The 21198-nt window shown below is 32.9% G+C and overlaps 1 protein-coding gene across 1 annotated transcript in view; it reads left to right on the top strand.

Moving 5' to 3' along the window:
* The window catches only part of LOC124358318 (protein argonaute-2-like), a 206365-nt gene that overhangs the window by 171604 nt on the left and 13563 nt on the right, over positions 1 to 21198 (top strand). Inside the window, exons 19-21 of the mRNA XM_046810617.1 lie at positions 1561 to 1672; positions 12403 to 12597; positions 20219 to 20461. Of these exons, the coding sequence (XP_046666573.1) occupies positions 1561 to 1672; positions 12403 to 12597; positions 20219 to 20461 (550 nt within the window). The remainder of the gene's footprint in view (positions 1 to 1560; positions 1673 to 12402; positions 12598 to 20218; positions 20462 to 21198) is intronic.

Raw genomic sequence — 21198 nt, 5'->3', positions numbered from 1 at the left:
ATCCTGAGTGTGTAATTGTGTCACAGGCTGACAATTTGAAATACCTGGGAATCGCTGGATAGAGAAATAAACTGGAAAAAACACAGACATGGTAAAGAAAAAACTTAATAGTATCTTAAGAACCTTTTATTTTCTACAAAATATGTGTACAGAGGAAATTATGGGAATGTTATTTTTTCATTGGTAAACAGTAGATTGGAATATGGAATATTTTGCTGGGGTGGAACCTATGAACAAAATTAATGCAACAAAAGAAATTCGTTCGATTAGTTAAATAGGGTAAATATGAGCCATCTCATCCATTTAGTTTTAAAATTAAAAATTTTTCAAATAACATATTTGTTTGTGTATTGTATAAGGTTTTGAAAATGTCAGTAGTGGTAATTTGCCTGTATTAGTTAATAGCTACAAAAATAAATTAAGGCACTAAGACAAAACAGCAGTTCCAAAACCCAATTTAACCATTTTAAATAAAGCTATTTTTTTGGGACCGAAAATGTTTAATGTAATACCAAAAGAAATATGTGATTAAAAAATATACATATTTTTTCAAAACTATTGAAATTATGGCTATTAAGAAAACAAAATATAAATTTTCTTCTACATACTATTAGTTAAAACGTGTTATTCAGATCAGAATTGCACATAAGTATAGATTTAGAAGTAACGCAGACATTTGATAAATGGGAGTTATTTTAATCAAAATTAATTGTCAACATCTATCCGAGCTATCATGAATTAAATTTAGCATGAAGGAACCTCTGCACATGCTTTGCCTTTAGAGGCCCTATATATATTCATAAAAGTTTAATTAAAATATTGGTTAGTATGATCATATAAGTAAAGTGTTTCCTTTTTGTTACTTTTAGTTTATTTTGATGTAAGAGTCATCGTGGTATATTAAAATATGTATAAAGTGCTAAATATAGTTAGTGATTCTTAAATTATTGGTTTAAAATTCTTGTAATTTTTTTAAAATGTCTACATAACACTTTTATAAATAAAGATATTCTTATTATTATTCTGATATCCCAATAATTTTATAATGTTTTGTAAGATCATGCATGTGGAGGTTAATGTACATGGAAATAAAGAATATTAAAAAACTTCATACTTCAGAGCCCGTGATATTTCATGACTATCAGAAATGAGAAAGCATAATATAAGATAGTGGATGTTTGTCTATAGTCTGTAAGAATGGAAGTTTCATTCAGGAGAAGTTAGTGTTATAAATTAGGGAATGTCTTGACAGTATTAATCAACATAAAGTGATACTTCGAATAAAAATTATTAACTTAAAGCACATTTTAGTAAAAATATGGATTTTAAAAGACAAAATCTTACCTACATAGAAGGTACTCTATAATCTTGTTTTCATTAATATATTGTAAATATTTTTTAACTTGGTGAACGAGAACTTTGTTGGGTAGATTAGAGAATTAGTATGGATTTTTTGGCTGTATTTTTGGTTTGAAATAGTGTCTGGTCTTAATTCAATTTAAAAAAATTTTACATTGAATAGGTTTTAGTCACTGCAAACACTTACTGAATGGACTACAGACATGTTTTTATTACTTTCAGCCCCCATCTAATGGATTCACCCACCATGCTGGTAGGAGCTGATGTGACGCATCCATCCCCTGACCAGACTACAATTCCATCAGTGGCAGCTGTAAGTAATCTTGCCTGATATATTATAACCAAGGTATAAAATTTAAAGGTTGTGTTTGTTACCTTGTAGAGTATGAATATGTCTACTGAATTTGGGTATGTTGCAGAACCTTAATGTTATTATAATTTTCTGTACTTAATTTATGTTTGTAATCATTTTGAAATGTTAGATAAATATAATTTTAACTATAACAAGTGTCATTCACAGTTCTAGTATTGATAAAACAAAGACGTTTTGGTGTAGGCCTATGGTGATACTTTAAAGAAATAGCACACAGTTCTAGTATGAAAATAAATTTATATGCAAATTTGTATTGACCACCATGGGAATTGAATCTGAGAGCTGCAGTGACAGTAGGCAAATTGTAACATTACAAACAAAAAAGACACTATGCAATGGTATCGGTAGAGAGTTGCTCAATAAAACTATTAATAACTCACTGAGACAAAGGAGTACTTTTCTAGTTATACATACGAATCGGTAAAAAACTGCTTTATTAAACTGATGAAAAAATCACATATTTATGAAAAAGCTCTTTGATCTTATTAGTATCTATGATACAAAACAAATAAATACTTTCTCTCCACATTCAGTCCTCAACTATTGGATAAGGCATATACTGACTTTTTATTTCAAATAACAATGTTTCTGTTGAACTCATCTGCATGAGGTTTTAAATCCTTCTTATAATTTTATTACAATCAGATGAGTTTATTTTAAAAAAAATTTTGTGATGCATTGATATATCTGATGGTAGAAAAAGTTTCTAATAAGAGTAGGCAACTGTTTAAGGAAAAATGCCCTTAACCCTTTTAACCCCTGGCCATTGTATCAAGTGATGTGCAAGAAATCCCAAGCCATTTTTAGACAAAATGTAAGGGTTTTGTTAAAAACTCATTACTCTGCTAGTTTTTAAGACATCAAGCTAATTCTTTTTTTTTTGTTTTACTTCTTAATTTACAGAAATATGTAAACACAAATAATATCTTGAAAACTATATTTTTAAATACATATACACAAATAACAAATATAGAAAAATTTTTAATTTCAAGTTTGAGGATAGAAACCATATAGTCAAAAAACTTTTGACTCAAAAATACCCAATTATTTTATGTTTATTTAATCCTTAATCTAAGGAAAGAAAATTTATAGGCGTAAATGCCTTACAAGTGGAGTAACATCCATTTTTGTAAAGATGTGTCATTTTCCCTTTTTTGCCATTTCTGGCCAAGTCAATGTGATATGAACTTTGAAATTCACAGTACTTAAAATAAACATAGAACAAAAATTATTTCTGGCAAAATAATTAAAACTATGCATAGCCTAAATTTGAAAAAGGTTAAAAAAACAATATTTACATTACTACAAAATTTTTTAGCACTTGTGGTCACCGAAACAATTGGGGTGAATTCCTTTTTTGGCAACATACACAAAAATACTTTGCTTTCTTTTCTTTTACCCCCACACTGAGTGCTTTTAATGCTACACACACAACAATTTCTTTCCATTATTCTTAGTAGGTGTTCTTCCTACTTAACATTGTTTTAACCTAAAACCATGAAGAAAATAGAATATTCACATCCACGTGAAAGACACCTGTTTCCAACAAGCATGAGCAGTCAGCCGAATTGCAATTGCTGAATCACAGACTGACATAATACGAAGTCAAAGCTTTACAAACTAAAATATTTCAATGCAATACATCTTTGTGCACAAGTCTGCGGAATTTCAAAGCATTTGGTAAATTACGTGGCCAGTAAAATAATAAAAAGTGCACGTCCACACAATATGGATGCCGGGAGTTGACGCCATTTTTATGATGTCCGTATAATATGGACGTCAGGGTTAAACATGTTTTAAAATCCTAATCTAACACATTCACTGCGGGTTACACGCCGGCGTGTATAAGTGATGTTTGACAAATAGCGAGTTACCCGCTGGCAGTAAACAATGCAATTGCAAGCTCCAAGCGTCGTTGTTGCGTAGCAATCTGTTGAAGTCCATTGATACCATTCCCGCATAGTTGTTCAAGTCTGTATTTATTTAGGGTTACGTTTTTTTTTAGATTTTGGGAATTTTTGGGTTTACAAAATGTAAACACGATTTGTTACTTACTTACTCTTACTCCCAGGGCCATTTATATCGGAGGTGATATTTAGCCGCACCAACAAAGCTCCTCCATCTTGAACAGTCCTCTGCATCTTCCTCTGAAGCGCCCACCTTCTCCATATCAGCCTTCACCTGGTTCCACCATCTCACTTTCGGTCTCCCACGGGGTCGTCTTCCTTCTGGGTTACCGTACATTACCCTCCTCAGTTTGCATTCCTCTTCTCTTCTCAAAACATGGCCTGCCCAACGGAGTCTTCTGCACTTTATTTCTCCTATTACATCCGTACTATTGTAGAGCTCCCTGATTTCTCTATTATGTTTTCTTCTCCATACCCCTTGTTCATATGATGGCCCATAAATTTTACGTAAAATTCTATTCTCGAAAACTAGAAGCTTTTTCTCATCCTTCTTATTTAGCCTCCACGTTTCGGATCCGTACAAAAGCACTGGACATATAATTGTTTTGTATATTCTAGTTTTAGTTTTGTGAGAGAGAGATTTGGTTGAAAGTATCCTATTGCATGCATATGCACATCTATTTGCTGAGTTGATCCTATTTTGTATCTCTGGTTCATCTGTGTTTTTATTTGATATTGTGACCCCAAGGTACTTAAAGTTCTCCACTTGTTCGAAAACATGCCCATCAATTTGTAGGGGTCCTCCTCTTTGATTTTGATTCCTTCTAAAGTGCATATATTTAGTTTTTGCATCATTTGTCTTCAACCCCACTTTCTCTGCCTCACTCATAAATAGTCCAGTTAGTGACCTCAAATCATCTACATTTTCTGCAAATATGACAACATCATCTGCAAAAGCCAGGATGTTTAGTTTAGCTCCAACTTCCACCCCTAAATCCCTCTCTGCTACACTCTGAAGTGCTTCTTCCATGGCAATATTAAATAAGATTGGAGAAAGACCATCTCCTTGCCTGACTCCTGAGTTTATCCCAAAAGGTACACAGTCCCGACCATTAATTCTTACTGAGCCTCTTGACTCTGTGACACTCATCTTAACTAAGTTTATTAATTTTCTCGGGATGCCAAATTTATCTAGTTGTGTCCACAACTCCTTTCTGATTATGCTATCGTATGCTTTTTGAAAGTCAATAAATATGGCAAAAAATTCTTTATTATATTCCCAGTATTTAGCTAATATTTCTTTGAAAATGAAAATCTGATTTGTGGTTGATCTGCCCTTTATGAACCCTGCCTGTTCTTCCCTGATTATTTCATTTGTATAATGTTCAAGTCGGTTTAAAACAATTTTGGATAAAACTTTATATGGGATGCTGAGTAGTGAGATGCCTCTGTAGTTACCACACTCTTCTTTTTCACCCTTCTTGTGTATAGGTATTATTATTGCTTCTTGCCATTCAGCTGGCATTTCTTCTTTCTCCCAAATACGAAGTATTAGTTTCCATAGATTTTCCACTATTATTTCTCCTCCTTTCTTCAAGAATTCTGCTGTTATTTCATCCTTCCCAGGAGCTTTGTTGGTCTTTAGCGCTTTGACTGCATCCTTTACTTCTTCTATGGTTGGTGGTTCTATATTTGGTTGAACATGATAGTATTCACCAACTTGCTCTTCGTCCCTAGTTTGGTCCTCTACATTTAGTAGCTCGCAAAAGTACTCTCTCCATCTTTCTATAACTTTTGTACTTTCTGTCACCAACTCTCCATTTCTGTTTTTTACCCCATATGGGTATGGGGTAAAACCTCTTTTGAAGAATCTTATTTTCCTGTAGAAGTCCTTTGCGTTATTTGCTGTATTATCTTCCTCAGCCTTGTCAAGCAATCTATGCAGATACAGTCTTTTTTTCCGCCTCAGCAACTTGTTTGCCTCCCTATTTGCTTCATTATAGCTTTCTCTATCCTCTACCCTGTTACTATTCATCCACGTTATTTTCCTTTTAACTCGGTCTTTCAGAGCTTGCTCGCATTCCTGATCAAACCATGGTTTTTTGTTTCTCTTCTTCCTACTACCACATACCTCTTCTGCTGTGTTCAGAACTACTTCCTTAAAATTAGACCATTTGGCATCTACCGTTTCATTGTTCTCCATGTCTTCCAGGGCCTTAAATCTATTCTCCAGTTTCAGTTTGAATTCATCAGCAATATTCTTAAGCTCAAGTCTACCCACTTCTATTCTTCTTTCTTGCCTTACTTCCTTTCTTCTCTGGATTGCTATTCGCTGACACACTTTGACTAAAACAGTGGTCAGTTCCACATTCCGCTCCCCTGATGCTTCGAACATCAGTTATACTACTTTTGTGCCTTTGGTCTGTGATCACGTGGTCAATTTGGTTTTTTGTTGTTCCACCAGGTGATGTCCATGTATATTTGTGTATATCTTTTCTTGGGAACATCGTGCTAACTATTTTATATTCATTTGCAATTGCAAAACTTGCCAGTCTGGTTCCATTGTCGTTTGATTCTTGGTGCTGGCTCTCTTTTCCAATAGCAGGTCTCCAGACTTCTTCTCTTCCTACTTTGGCATTTGCGTCCCCTAAAATAATCTTCATATCAAAACTTGGTAACCTACCCACCAGTTCGTCCAGAAGACCATAGAAGTTATCTTTTTCTTCCTCTTCTGCTTCTTCAGTTGGCGCGTAAAAGCTGACTAGAGATATGTTACTAAATTTTCCCCTTAATTTTGGATGTTACTAAATTTTTGGGTTTACAAAATGTAAACACGATTTGTTAAGGGTTTTTTTTTAACATATGTAATATCAGTATAAATTGTTTTTATTATTAGTGTTTACACAATAACCAGACTGGGTCTGACAAGTTGCGCACTATGGTGGTAGAACGGAACGGAACTAACAGAACAGGTGTAGTAGGCCTTAGTTTTGAATAACTCCGCTAGACTGCTACTATAGTTCTTCACCATTTTTGTCATGTGTGCTTTGTGGAAGTGATAGTTACTTATTGTATTTGTGTTTATTGACCAGTTGAATACGACACAATGGATCCTGCCCTACATGAACTATCTGGTTTGAAATAATGCATAATGTTGAACAGTTAGACAGCAATCTAAATGAAGCTGCCGATGTTCAACAGGTTATGGATGGTGAATCTGATGACACTTATGTTGAGTATGGAGAAAAATCAGTGAACCTGATGAAGATCCAGACATTTATTACACTGCTCCTCAATGGTCTATAACAACGACAGGCATGAGGTCAATCGAATTCACGAGAACCCACACATTATTAGTGCTCATACCAAGTGAGGGGAAACCAATTGATTGGTTTAACCTTTTGGTTGACATTGTTTTCCTTGAAGAAATTTGTAAGTATATACAAATGAATATGCTCTTCAGGTTTATTTCAAACCAAAGTCAAGAATAAATTGGTGGAAAAACTTCACAGTGGCAGAACTCAAAGTTTTCATTGTGTTAGTAATGCATATGGGCACGATTCGCCTAAACAGAATCCAAGATTATTGAAAATTGATTATTGAGTGCCGGCATAAGTAGAACTAGTAGAACTCCAGCACAAAAGAGACTACGTCAAACTGCGCACAAGGTCATGAAAAACACCTATTGAGACAACAGAAACCAGCTAAAAAGGAAAATATGTCGCATATGCTGGAGAGTTGGGAAAAGGGTAAATACACTGTACTACTGTGAGACCTGCCCTGACCAACCTGGCATGTGTGTTGGGAATTGTTTCCAAACATACCATGAAAACATGTAAATTTTGCTGAGATATAGGTGGTTAGGGGAGTTGTAAATATTTAAATAAAAATTCTTAATGTGTAGTATTTTTAATAAATGTGTAAAATAAACGTTTAACATTTAAAAAGGCAGTTTTTAATAAGAAACAACAAAACTGTGACTTTGACACGGCAGTGGAGCATGAAAGGAAACTTCAAACTATGCGGGTTACACGCCGGCGGTTAACAAACCAAAATATCTGGTATCAACAGAAAGACCACTTCAACTTCAAAATGGGGCCATATTCTGATCTTCAGAACACTTACTGTACGTTTTTATGAATTTGTATTTTTCCGTTTTTTTTGGGGGGTTCTCTTTAACGTATATTCCCATAGCGAATGTGTTAAAATGAAAAATTCCCTGATCATTTACATTGTTAATTGTCATTTAATAGTTATATACTATTAAGCTGTTAAGTTTAAATCTCAAGTAATATTTCAAAATTCTAAATTTATTTTCCCTCGTCAACGATTTATAGTGCAGAGAAGTGACCAGCTAGAAAGAAGAAATGTGATTCACCAGTGTCATTTCCTGAATCATCATCTCACTTCCAGCTATTACCAAGGACGGCTGAAGAAGATGGTGTTAGCTAATTTTGGATACCATTCCCATTAAATAATTCGTTAAGTCCTAAACCTCTACCAACACTTCCCTCCTAATCTATAGTACCACAGTTGTTTCTTTGGATTCCGTTGTTAAGCAACACGGCTCTCCTCTGGTATGGAAGACACCAGTGGTGAGATAGACTTTTTATTTGCCAAAATCCTCCATTTTGCATTCTGAGTATTGAAGAAAACTTTGACTTTTGATAAATTCCTGTAATGTCATGAACTTTCAAAATGTTCATTCAGCTTGTGTACAAAAACTTATCACTTCTTAATCTTTTGAATATTTTGGATAATTTAATATTTTTACAATTTTTAGGCTCATAATTTATTTGACTGTGTATGCTATTAATAAAGTCCTCATCTAATACATTTTGAACAAACCTGATGAACTGCTTCTGGGAACTCGTGCTCTACCAAAGTTTAATCAGTTATATATCACAACTGAACAAACTTCTAACTCCTTTATTGTGTAACCTCCAGTTGTAAATCAAAAATGTTTAATTCTTTTAAGTTTTTTAATTTTTCCATTTAATAATTCTCCATCTTATTTGTTAACTCAGATAAAAATTCTTTATTTATCTTATGAAAATAGTACAGTACAATAAATAGCCATTGCGAGAAAACCCCACATAGGCTTAAAGCCTGTGGGTGGGGCCAACTGACTTCATAGAAAAATCATTGAAGGTTGGCACAGATTGAGAGACATTAACTAAAACATTTATAAATACTATTTTTACATAAAAGTATTGCATTTTACAGAACATAAATAAAGGTTAAAACTATACTATTGTAAGCGTGTGGATGGTAAATAAAAAATGTTAAAAATAAAGAGAAACAAATATACACACAACAATAAATGGTGTAATTTATAAGATGACAATATTGAAATAACACAAAAGTAATCCACATTCTATATTGCTTATAAAACATACACTCACATACACACAAACTTGTTATGGCGCAAATACATTTATTTTACTCTCCTCCCATCAATGCTCTGATATGCACGTTAAATTTAATTTCTTTTCTCTGCATAATTCTTCTAATTCTATAATTTTGTTTCTCATACAACAAACATTAATTTGCATTAGTCTAAAAACTATCCTCTACATTACTTTGTTGTTGTACAGGGGGAGAAATAGTAGTGGTTGGTGGAGGGGTATTTGAGGGAGTATTGGTTGTTGAAGTTATTACTTGCGGAGTGTTAACTGATAGAGTAGTGGGTAGTGGAGTGGTGTTTAGTAGGGAAGTTGAACATGAATATATTTATTAAATTTGACACTGTATCACTGCTCTGCTTTTGCTCTCTCACTAGACTTGACTTGACAGCTGCACTGTATGTGTGATGTCCAAGAGTAACACGAGGGTTGATAGCTTGCTATTGAAGAAATTGAACTTGAAATTGAACTTTAAATGAATAAAGGACAAAGCACTAAAACTTACTAAATCATACTTAAGTGATAGTTTTCAATGGACAATTGTTACCAAAGATTCAAGCAAATGTAAATAAAAATGACAAAAGGTTTCATTTGGTGTCCCATAAGGCTTCATTCTTGAACCTGCCTTTTCATTATTTATGTAGTTAAGACTTATAAGAGCTTGGGAATAAGTATTGATAAAACCCTAAACTGGAAGTTGCATATTGATTATTTAACACAGAAATGAAGTACTTTCAAATTTGTTTTTTAATTCCTATTTAATTTAGTCTCAGTAGAAACATGAAAAGTTTTGTATTATGCCTATCTATTTTTAAATACGGCATTATTGTTTGGGGAACTTCCTTTGATCTCAGCAAAGTTTTTACAGCTAAAAATGTTTAATAAGAGTAATGATAGGAGATGCATACAGGACAAATTGTCACCCCTTATTTCAGAACATAAAAATATTTACATTGCCATCTTTGAGCTCTTAAGATCCATGCATAAAATCTGACTTACTACCAAAGATTCAGTGTTGGACATATATAGAATAAACACCAAAAAATGTAATCAGTCTTATCATAATGTCACCTTTTATGAAAAAATCCTATTTATATGGGTATCCAACTTTATAGTAAAATTCCAAATAAAAAAAAAATATCTCCCTGAATCAAAATATGAAGAAGCCGTTAAAGAATTAATACTGAGTAAGGCGTATTATAATATAAGTGAAATGTTGAGTGGCAATATTGGTCAGTTCTATTACAATACAACATGTGTATTTTAGTTAAGAACATGATTCTTGTGTTTAATGTTTAACTATTTATTAATGAGTATGTTTATTTATTTGGCAATGCACAAATTTGTAACGAATTTTGTAGCATATACATTTTAGTTAAGGACATTTCTTGTGGGTTTTAAATGTAATATTATTATGAATATACATTTAGTTGAGTGATACACCAATTTATTGTTATTTTTGTAACGATCTTACAAATGTAATGTGCAATTAAAAATTTGCATTGAATTAGATATTTTCTGCCTAACTTTATTCCTACCATCCACTGTTATGGATAAATTTCACTATTGTTGTTCATTCATAGATTTAATTAACCCTTTGAGTGCCACAGCGTTTTGCTATATGGTATGCATAAAATGCTGAGCGAAAATGCCTGATTCTGCAAGGGTCTGGTTAAAAATTAATAACAAATTCTTTATTGGTATAATGTCTTGGGGTTTTTTTTTTTTTTTTTTTTTTAGATAAATATATTTTCTTTATACATATAATACATTTATCACTTATTTAACGTTTTTATACAAATAAAAAAAATCATTAAGAAAAACTTTATAAGCAAAAACATTTTGTTTTTTATTTTGACACAACGTAGTGTTATTCAAATATTTTATTTTTCTTTTAGTTATTCTATCTTATACTCCACTGAATTCTTTATAAAAAGACATATAACATTTTTTTATACTTATAAACATAGTTTGGAAAATAAATATGAAAATATGAACCACTACAATACTAGAAATTTTCTAACCTAACCTAACACTCTGTGTATTGTCTTCACTGCTAATGATTAAATCTAATGCCTGCAATACTAGGTCTTCATTGTCAGCAATGTTTTTATGACTCATTGTTTATAAATATCACTGAACAAACACAAAAACATAAAAACTATACAAACGTATTTAGTAAAGTACTAGATGCTTACGATCGCCATAACTCACGGTCAAGTCATTGTTCTACTTACACACAGACTAGAACAACATACACAAACAAAATAATTTGAAGATACTAACACTACAAACCCATTTACACTTAAAAACTTTCAATATCATTTGTGAAATAAACAGCAGCACAAACAAAACATGTGACGGTTCGTCCGCGTAGCGGTCAATTCTAAACTCGACTGACGCGCTCACTTTACAACCGCCGTAAAAATCAGAATCTAACCAGAATGCAACAAAACCTACATCAAAAGTTACGTTGAAGCCTTTGGAATGCGTATGTATAGTCATTGAGCCAATTTAGATAAATACTATATAAAATATAAGCGTTACTGCAGAAGTCGCCAACAGCGATTCTGGCATTTCTTGCATATAATGCGGGATCGCTGACAGTGATGCTCCGGCACTCAAAGGGTTAAAATACTCCTTTGTATAAATTTAAATATTTTAACTGATATTTATAATTTCTAAAGTTATTTTAAATTGTATTTTTAATTTTTTTACAAAATATTATAAAATGTACAACTCACGAAATGTCCTGACTTCATGTGGCCACTCTTCACTAGTGCTGAATGGCTGCACAAAAGTCGAAAAAGAAGTGAACATGCTTCCAACTCAAAGCGAACTAACTATTTTTGCCGATGGGTCATTCCTTCCCCACCTGCTCACAACTATATGAACCAATCAAACACTAGGTTACATTATACCTGTATGGTGGCCCATCTATTCTACATCGTTCTATTTTTAGCCTGAGTACACATTTTATTCTACTTTTAAACATCCTTTGTTTTCATACTTTTTGGATATTTTAAAATATAGCATTTTTTCATGTATTCTATTTTTAAAACTCATAATTTTTTAATTTGCTATAAAAATTAATATTAATACATTTATTAATTTAAAATCTGTCATAGTAGCCCATTTTTTTAGTTTGTGAAAATCTGAGTAACAAATCTGTATGAATATCTTATAAACTATCAATTAACCATTTTACACTTATTTTCAATTGCCACGAGAGTAATAATTACGGTGAGGTGGCAAACATCTATTTACATGTATCTATAATACGGGAGGTAAAGAATATACAGTTATTCACAGTATACTTTTAAGTTTTATAAATATTAAGTTATCATTTATTTTCTAGGTGGCTGCTAGTCACGACCGTAGAGCATTCCAGTATAATATGATCTGGAAACTGCAGGAACCAAAGTTGGAGATCATTGAAAAAATGCAGGAAATAATGGTTGAACAATTAAAATTCTTCTATAGATCTACCAAGCAGAAACCACAGAAGATAATATTCTACAGAGATGGTGTCAGCGATGGCCATTTTAGTGAGGTATGTTGGTGACTTTGGTAACTCATTTCAAGTTGATTGTTATTACCTATGTTATTATTATAGTGTGTATTGTTATGTTTATTGTGTTATGTATATATATAAATATATAGGGTGAAAAATCTCCCCAGTTTTAAGTATAAAAATCAATGGGGAAAATTAATAAAAAATTAAATTAATGAGTACATATTATGAAAGACAATTCCTTCAAGCTTTGTTTAATGTTAGTAGACTTCAATGGGAATCCATTTACTGTCCTGCACACGTCAGAGACGATGTTACACTTCTCACTGCGTATTCATCAACATTTCAGGTGTAACTGTCTCAACCGCCATATTGATTCTTTCCCGTAAATGATATTTTCACTGTACACCAAATTTTCATATGGCCCCCAAAAAAAAAAGTTCAGTGGGGTTAAGTCTGGGCTTTGTGGTGGTCAAGGTCTTAGGCCAGCCCTGCCTAGCCACCTTCCTGGAAAGCGAGTGTCAAGATCTGCATGCACATCATTACTCACTTGGAGAGTTGATGAATCAAACACCGCAAATTAGAATAGTGTATGTCACTGTACAGAATCTAAGGCACATTAAAACTAGAGAGTTCTTTTTTCAAACAGTGTGTGTGTGTGTGTGTGTGTGTGTGCGCGCGCGCGTGTGTGCGTGTGTGATATAGATATTTTATAATATCTTATAACAACTTTCATTTAGAGATAATGAGGAAGTTCAAAATGATGTGTCACGTAACTCCATTCCCATTACTTCTACCCAAATGGGAATGGAGTTACGTGACACAATAGTGCAAGAATAATAAACTTAATTGACATAGTTAAATATTAACAATTTAGAACGTTACGAAAGACAGGATAGAACACTTTGCGACACGAAAACTTACACAAAGAACACAATTTACAAAATGAGAGAGAGAGAATTTTCTTTATTCCAAAACATACATTGAGCTACATTAAATGTAAACATCAACTGTACATGAATAGCGTCAATAACTATAAAAATCTAAAACTAAAACTAATACTAAAACTTATATTAAAACTAACACTAACATTTACGATTATTTTTTAAGCAGTTTTCTGCTAGTTGTTTGATAATAATTCTCCAATTGAGTATAAAGCTCTATTTGTGAAATATTTTTTTACTTCACTATCAAACTTTTTGCCATTGTAATGTTTTATTTCTTTGGGTAAACAGTTAAAACATTTTTTCCCCATATATTCTGTTTTCATTTCATAGAATGTCAAGTTATGTTTGTCAGTGCTGTTTTTATTACGTTTATTGTAGTCATGCTTCACTGTTAAAAATTTTGTAGAATTACTTTTAACATATTTAATGACCTCTGTTACATAAAGACTACAAATTGTTGGAATTTTGAGCTCACTAAACAGGTGTTTTACTGAGTTTCGTCTGTTTAGGTTTAATATTATTCTAACTGCTTTTTTTTGCATTTTTAGTATCTTGTCAAGATTTTGTTTGGATGTTGCTCCATAGATACTTATTCCATATGCTAAATGTGAATGAATGAGTGCGTAGTAAATTTATTTTAGAGCACTTTGGTCGCATATCTTTGACATACGCCGTAAGGCGTAGATTCCAGATGAAATTTTATTTAATACATTGTTAACATGTTTATTCCAAGAAAGGTGTTGGAATCTATGATTAAACCTAAAAATTTGGACAATTTTCTTGTGTTATGAGATCATTGCCAATTATAAGTGATGGTTGAATTTTGTGCCGATTTTGTTTTGTCGAGAACGTTATGAAATTGGATTTTTTTAAAATTCAATAACAGATTATGATTTTTTAAGAATTCTTCAATGGCTGCTAGCTCAATATAGGCAGAAATCTCTATCTCTTCGTTCGAATTGCCCGTTACTACCATATTAGTGTCATCTGCATATATACACATTTTACTTTGATTAATATTTTTGGCTATCCCTCCAAGATAGCAAATAAAAAGTAGGGGTCCCAATATTGAGCCTTGGGTAACGCCATACTTGATTGTTTGCTGGGCTGAGACGACCTTCCTTAAATAGGTGTTGCCCTTGATATTTTCTGTGAACTGTGTTTCCACGTATTGTTGCCTATTGTTAAGATGGGAAGTGAACCAATTTAGTTCTTTTTTTACTATTCCTAAATTTTTAAGTTTGTTTAACAACAGCACATGGGATAAACTGTCAAAGGCACGTAATAAATCAAGGAAAATACCTATAACTTTTTTTCTGGCATCAACTGAATTTATAATATTTTCAATGAATTCTATACTTGCTGTAATAGTTGATTTGCCTGGTAAAAACCCATGCTGTTCTTCATCTAATAATTTATTTGATTCTAAAAATTTAAGTAATTGATTGTAAACAATACGTTCAAAGATTTTTGAGAAGGAGGGTAGAATCGACACTGGTCTATAACAAGAAACTTCTTTTATATCATCTTTTTTAAAGATTGGGATGACTTTCGATATTTTTAATTTTGAGGGAAAATGTCCCGAAATAAGAGAAGAGTTAATTAAATGTGTTAAAGGTTTCTTGATGAATTCTACTGAACCTTTAATTACTGTCATTGGAATTTCATCTACACCGGCAGAGTACTTATTTTCAAAAGAGAGAACGATCTTTTCTACTTCTTTTTCAGTTACTGGTTTGAAGGAAAATGTATTTTTCATATTGTAATTGATGTTTTGTTGGGCTTGACTAATCTTTTGTGGCTTTATATTTGGTACTATTAATTTGTCAACTATATTTATAAAGAAATCATTAAAAAATTCACAAATTGCTCTTGGATTACTGATTAGCAACCCTTCTTTGCGCAGTGTTATGTTCTTAATTTTCTGTTGTGATTCTCTCAAATATGAGTTAACTATACTCCAAGTGGTTTTGGCTTTATTTGAGGATCTTAAAATTTTGTTACTCATAATATTTTTTTGTGTGCTGGTAATATCTTGATTCAGTGATCTCCTTTTTTTATCAATGATTGGTTTAAGACTTAAGTTTTTTGAGGATCTAAACATTTTTTCTAGTTCCACTAATTCAGTTTTTTTATTCCTCAGATCATTTGTTAACCAATTTTGAGTTTTGAATGGTTTTTCTGTAACTGTTACTTTTGGGAAACTTACATCAAAATAATAGAAAAATGTGTTATGAAATATGTCATATTTGTTTTCTACAGGGGCCTGATAGACTTCCAACCACTCTTCAGCTTTGAGATATTTGAAAAATAATTCATAATTAATTACATTTATCAAACTTTCTACATACTGTTTTTGTGTTATTTCTATGACTACTGTGAATGTCCATTATCTTAAGATATTGAGCATCGTGATCCGCAATTTTGGTTACTAAACCACCTGCTAATAACTTATTACTTTTAATATTTGTAATAAAATTATCTATGGCTGACTTTGAATTGTGAGTTACTCTAGTTGGAAAATCTATTTTGTAATCCATATTGTACATTTTAAGAATATTGCAAAACTTATGGTAAATATTATCTTTTTTTAACACATTTATGTTTAGATCTCCGGTAATTATGACATTGACGTATTTATTGCAAATAGTATCAATGAGGGTTTCCAATTTGTTCAGAAAAGAGTTTACATAACAATAGTCAGGGGACCGATATATACAAGCCAAAACAAAAAAATAATTCCCAATTTTAAATTCTGTTACACAACATTCAAACTCTTTTTCTGTTACCATTTCCTGCACCTCGGGGATCAAGACAATTTTGCTAGTAATATTTTTTTGAGCCAAAATTATAACCCCACCACCAAGAGCACCTTTACGAGAAAAAAACGACCTCACTGTGTAATTTTCTATGTTGAGACATTCCAAGTCCGCTTCGGTCATTTTATGTTCTGATAATGCCAATATGTCAGGTTTAATTTCTTCTAAATTGATTTGTAACTGATCTAGGCGAGATGGTAAGTGTTGAATATTATGGTGTAAAATTAAAATATTTTTAGAATTTTAACATTTTTCCTTACTATTTATGTAATAATCATGTATTTTGTTGCCCACTTTTGTTTTTACATGTGATCTCTGATCTTGTGATCCTTCAGTGCAAGAAATAATATCAGGTTTTTTAACAATAGTTTTTTTTACATCTAATCCTCCCTAGGAATTCTTTACTCTGCTGAGCTAATTGGCTAAAAAAAGATTATTAGACTTATGGCTATTACAATCTTTCTTAACAGACACAGGATAAGATTGAGGTAGTGAGATCATATCCAAACCGTTCACTTTTTGACACTTCACTTGACACTCATGCATGGTAGGATCTGTGTAGAACTGGTGTCCTTGGCTGTTGTAATCAGATGATGAAGTGTCTGAGACGTAAGACTCTAGATCAGCTTGTTTCTCCTCTTCCACAGGTTGGAGTATGACAGAATTTGGGATAATTGTGTCATCAGAAGATGAAGGTAATGGTGGGAACTCTTTAAGAGATAATATTTCAAGTGGAAAATCTGTTGATTTTACAATGTTGGTTTTTGTCAGGTCCTTGGTTTTATCAGTTTGATAATTTGTCAGGTCCTTGGTTTTATCAGTTTGATAATGTTTCTGGTTACTCTGACCACTGTAGAAAGACTTCAATTCATTGTACTGATTAAACACCTCCACTTGTGCAGTTTGGGAAGAAAAATTATACTTGTTTACAACGTTTGGATAAATTTTGTCACACAAGGAAGCAACATGTGCTAGCACCCTATCCAACATTTTTGTGCCCCTTCGATTAAGGTGGACACCATCTCTTGCAAGATGTCTATTTGTAATATACTTGTCCAGGTCAAGAAATACCACTCCTGAGGTTTTACAAAGCCACCGGATATTTTGGTTTGCACGATACAGGATTGTAGACCAAATATCTCTTCTTGGAGTAATACTATTTATAATAATTTTGGCTTGTGGGAACTTATTTTTTGTACATTTTATTAAGTTATTCACGGCTCCCATAACCTCGTCCGGACATTTGCTGTTACTCAAATCATTCGTTCCAGCATGTATAAATACCGTTTTTGGAGCTTGAATCATATTCTTCATATTTTTAATTATATCACAGAGTTCATTGGCTGTTGATCCTCGATAGCACAGTACATTGGCATTTGTTACAGAAACATATTTTATAATAGAATCGCCTATTATTAGAATGGGCTTATTTTGTTGTATCTGTTTTTCCTGTGCTCTTTTAATAATTTCTGTTTTTTTTCCGTGATATTTATTATTAGAGCAAGATGTTACATGTTTCTTTTGTTGACTTCTCAGTTGCACCACACCGTTTCCAATTTTGTCTGTTCGATTCTCATTTTTCAGGGTGTTGTTTTCAGATGTTATAGTTTCCAAATCAATCGTCAGAATGTTTACAACTGTTTCATATTCCATCATATCTTTGTAGTATTTTTCTTCAAGATTGGTAAGTTGTTTTCCAAATATTTTATTTCATTTAACAATTCTCCATCTGGAAGTGGATAGGGTTGAATTGTTAAATAATAAATAAGCTACATTTAACTAAACTACGAAAATATATGTCTGCGTGGGAGAGAAAAACCGCCAACAATATTAAGTTAAGAGAGAGAAAGAGAAAAACATTTACCTGCCGAAAGTAGAAGAATTAGCCAGCCATGGGCATCAGGACGAGCAGTGAACAGCCAGAGAATCAAGTCGCTTCTGCTGAATGTGTCCGACTGCTCCGAACAGTAGCTGCTGACGGTAAACAGCTGGTCCGTAATCAGTCAAGGTCAACCACCTGACCTCGACCAATCAGACCAGGCAGAAAATAATCAATACTTTTACGGAGTGCCTCCCCCACCGACTGACAAAAGTGGCCGAGGTGGGAAAGGTAAAAGACAAAAAATGTCCAAACTGAGCCCCGGTTCAGTATATTCAAACTTTATACAGTGTAAATTATTCACTAGCAGTTTGTTCAACATAACTATCTCAACTATAAACTAACTTAACATTGACTATTAATTTGGCATCCTGTAACATAAGCTTTTAGGATGAACTTTGGCAATTCACAGTTCAAACTAGTATTCACCAGATTGATATTTTTTCTTCTTCTTAGGGCAACAAGCTGAGAAATTACACTTAGTCCTATAAGGATATTGGAGCTGCTTTCAGAGATACAGGATATTCTGGGTGGGTGAGGTTGGGGGTAGGGGCCACCTCCTGTCGAGATTCCATAAGGAAGGGTTTTGGGCATTAATCTGTCATGTTTCCTTGCAAGAAGGGGATGCCAGCTCTTTACCTGCCTCTCCAGCCAAGGCAGGCAGGGGTGGCACACTCTTTTTTCTAGGCTAGCAACACCTAGAGAGCCCCATCAACTCCAATAGTCATCCCCCACAGTAGATTAGACCTATCAATATATCAATATTACACCCCAACAATCGCGGTTAGTGATGTGCCCTCTCCCAGACTTCCATAGAGTTACCCAGATCATCAAGTTTTGCTGTATCTAGTGTAGATTCAACTGAAAAATATAAACCATCCAGAAGTAAACCCTTCTGGCCATCTGTAAGCAGGAAATATTCTCGTGGAGACAAAGATTGTCCTTCTTCGGATTTTTAAGAAATGTTGGCATTACTAAGTCTTCCTTACTAGTTCAACTTTTAAACATCGATGAAATGAGTTGTAAAGATAGAACTGCCTCAGATATTTTGTAGCCACAACGTTAGAAAACGCTTTCACTTGTTTGTTCTATTTGTTTTGACAACAAAAATACCATGGGAACTAGGAAGTCAATTGACAACCTTTCTCTTATAAGACAAGTATTTGAAGACTTTGGGTAAGTCAAGAGAGTTACAACCTAGATGCCTATGCAATACTTGATGATATGTTTGAGCCTTTCCATTGGATATGCAGGTGAGTTCAGGTAATATAATATATTCTGCACGAACCAGTCAGGTTTGGTATAAAGATTGATACTATTTTGTTTTTTTTTATTATTTATTTATTCATTTTTTATTTATTCTACCAGCTGTTTAGTGAAACATAGAAATTATATGACAAGGTCAGTCTAAAAATGGTTGTTACTGACATTTTTATGACTGATTAGCACAGTAACATGTTAGTTTCAAATTGTATCATACTTTAAATTTACTCTAAGTACAAAATGCTGCTGGTCCGTACGTTCACAAGGCTTGGCACCATTAGGTTTTTTTTTTTTTGAAAATTGCAAACAAATGTAATGCGCAGAGCAACACACAGTGTTGAAATTGTGGGATGTGTGTAATACTGAGAAGGGGCCTATTGAAAAACCTTTTGTAACATAAAACATACTTAAAAACTGAGTCTTGTACACTTGCATTTATATTACATAAAACAATTAAGTTATTTATTATATTCTCTTTTAGTTATAGTTCGAGGATTGTTAATTTTTTACTGGAAAAAATCAGAAATTTGGAATAAAATTTGGAATGGCTACTCTGTTAATGTATTTTTGTACAACTTTTTGAAGCATAGTCTCTAGATATTGGTAGCACTTTTTATGAATAAAAATAATTAAGCTGTTGTATTTATTCAATGTACGTAAAATAACTTAAATGTATGGTATTTATTTATTATATTGAAGTGAGTCAATTATATGTTTATGTGCTAAGTTTAAGAAAACTTAAAATGTTTTAGGTGTTGAACTCAGAATTATCAGCCATCCGTGCTGCTTGCAGATCTCTTCAATCAGATGGTAGTTATAAACCATCTGTGACATTCTTGGTCGTTCAAAAACGCCATCACACCCGATTTTTCCCCACTAGGAGAGAGGATGAGGACGGCAAGAACAAGAATGTTCCTCCAGGAACCATAGTTGATACCATGATTACTCATCCTAGGGAAATGGACTTTTATCTTGTTAGTCATGCCAGCCTACAGGTAACTTGATATGCAACCTATTCATTAACTAGTTGTGATAATTTTATACTGTGCCTTGTATGTAATTCTTGCATTTCACATTAGAGATTTTGCAACAATTGAAATCCAAAATAGATGCTCTGCCTTACTCTTATAGTATTGAGTGATAGTTTTACAAATAAATACTGTGAATTATTACTAACTGATGTTAAGCAGATGTTAGGAAATACTTTGTGTGAGAAGAGGCTTGTAAAATTTTGAAGCCATCTTTCAATATGAAATTCAGTAATTGTACACCTTGGTTGATTGTTGTGAGAAAAAAGAACTTATTAGATTTGATCTTTGGTAGGGGTCTATTGTTGAGCAAGGCAGATTTGGTTCAGGACTAATTTCCGTGGGTATCTGCGCAGTACAAAATCTTCAGTGATGGTGTTTTTGAAAGTGTTTAATTCTCTCTCATTTGAGCATATTCAGTATCCTTTTTAGTGCTTGGCTAAATGAGATAGATCTTTTGTTGTAAGTGTGGAAACTGTTGAAGTGAAGGTATTGTAGGTGGTTTGTTGCTTTTAAATGAACTCCAGTTTGTAATATGCAATTTTCCAGTTAAAGTTTCTGCCTAGAAACACTGTATGTGTGGTGGAGGCTGATTGGGTAAACTGCAGGGAGCTAAATATGTTGAGGGTTTGTAGGAATTTGTTTAAAGAATCTTGCCTGGCAGTCCATTTTATAAAGAAACGGAACCAACATGTTGGGAGGAT

This window comes from Homalodisca vitripennis, chromosome 3 (assembly GCF_021130785.1).
Source record: "Homalodisca vitripennis isolate AUS2020 chromosome 3, UT_GWSS_2.1, whole genome shotgun sequence".
NCBI lineage: Eukaryota > Metazoa > Arthropoda > Insecta > Hemiptera > Cicadellidae > Homalodisca > Homalodisca vitripennis.
This window is presented reverse-complemented; position numbering and strand designations above follow the sequence as displayed.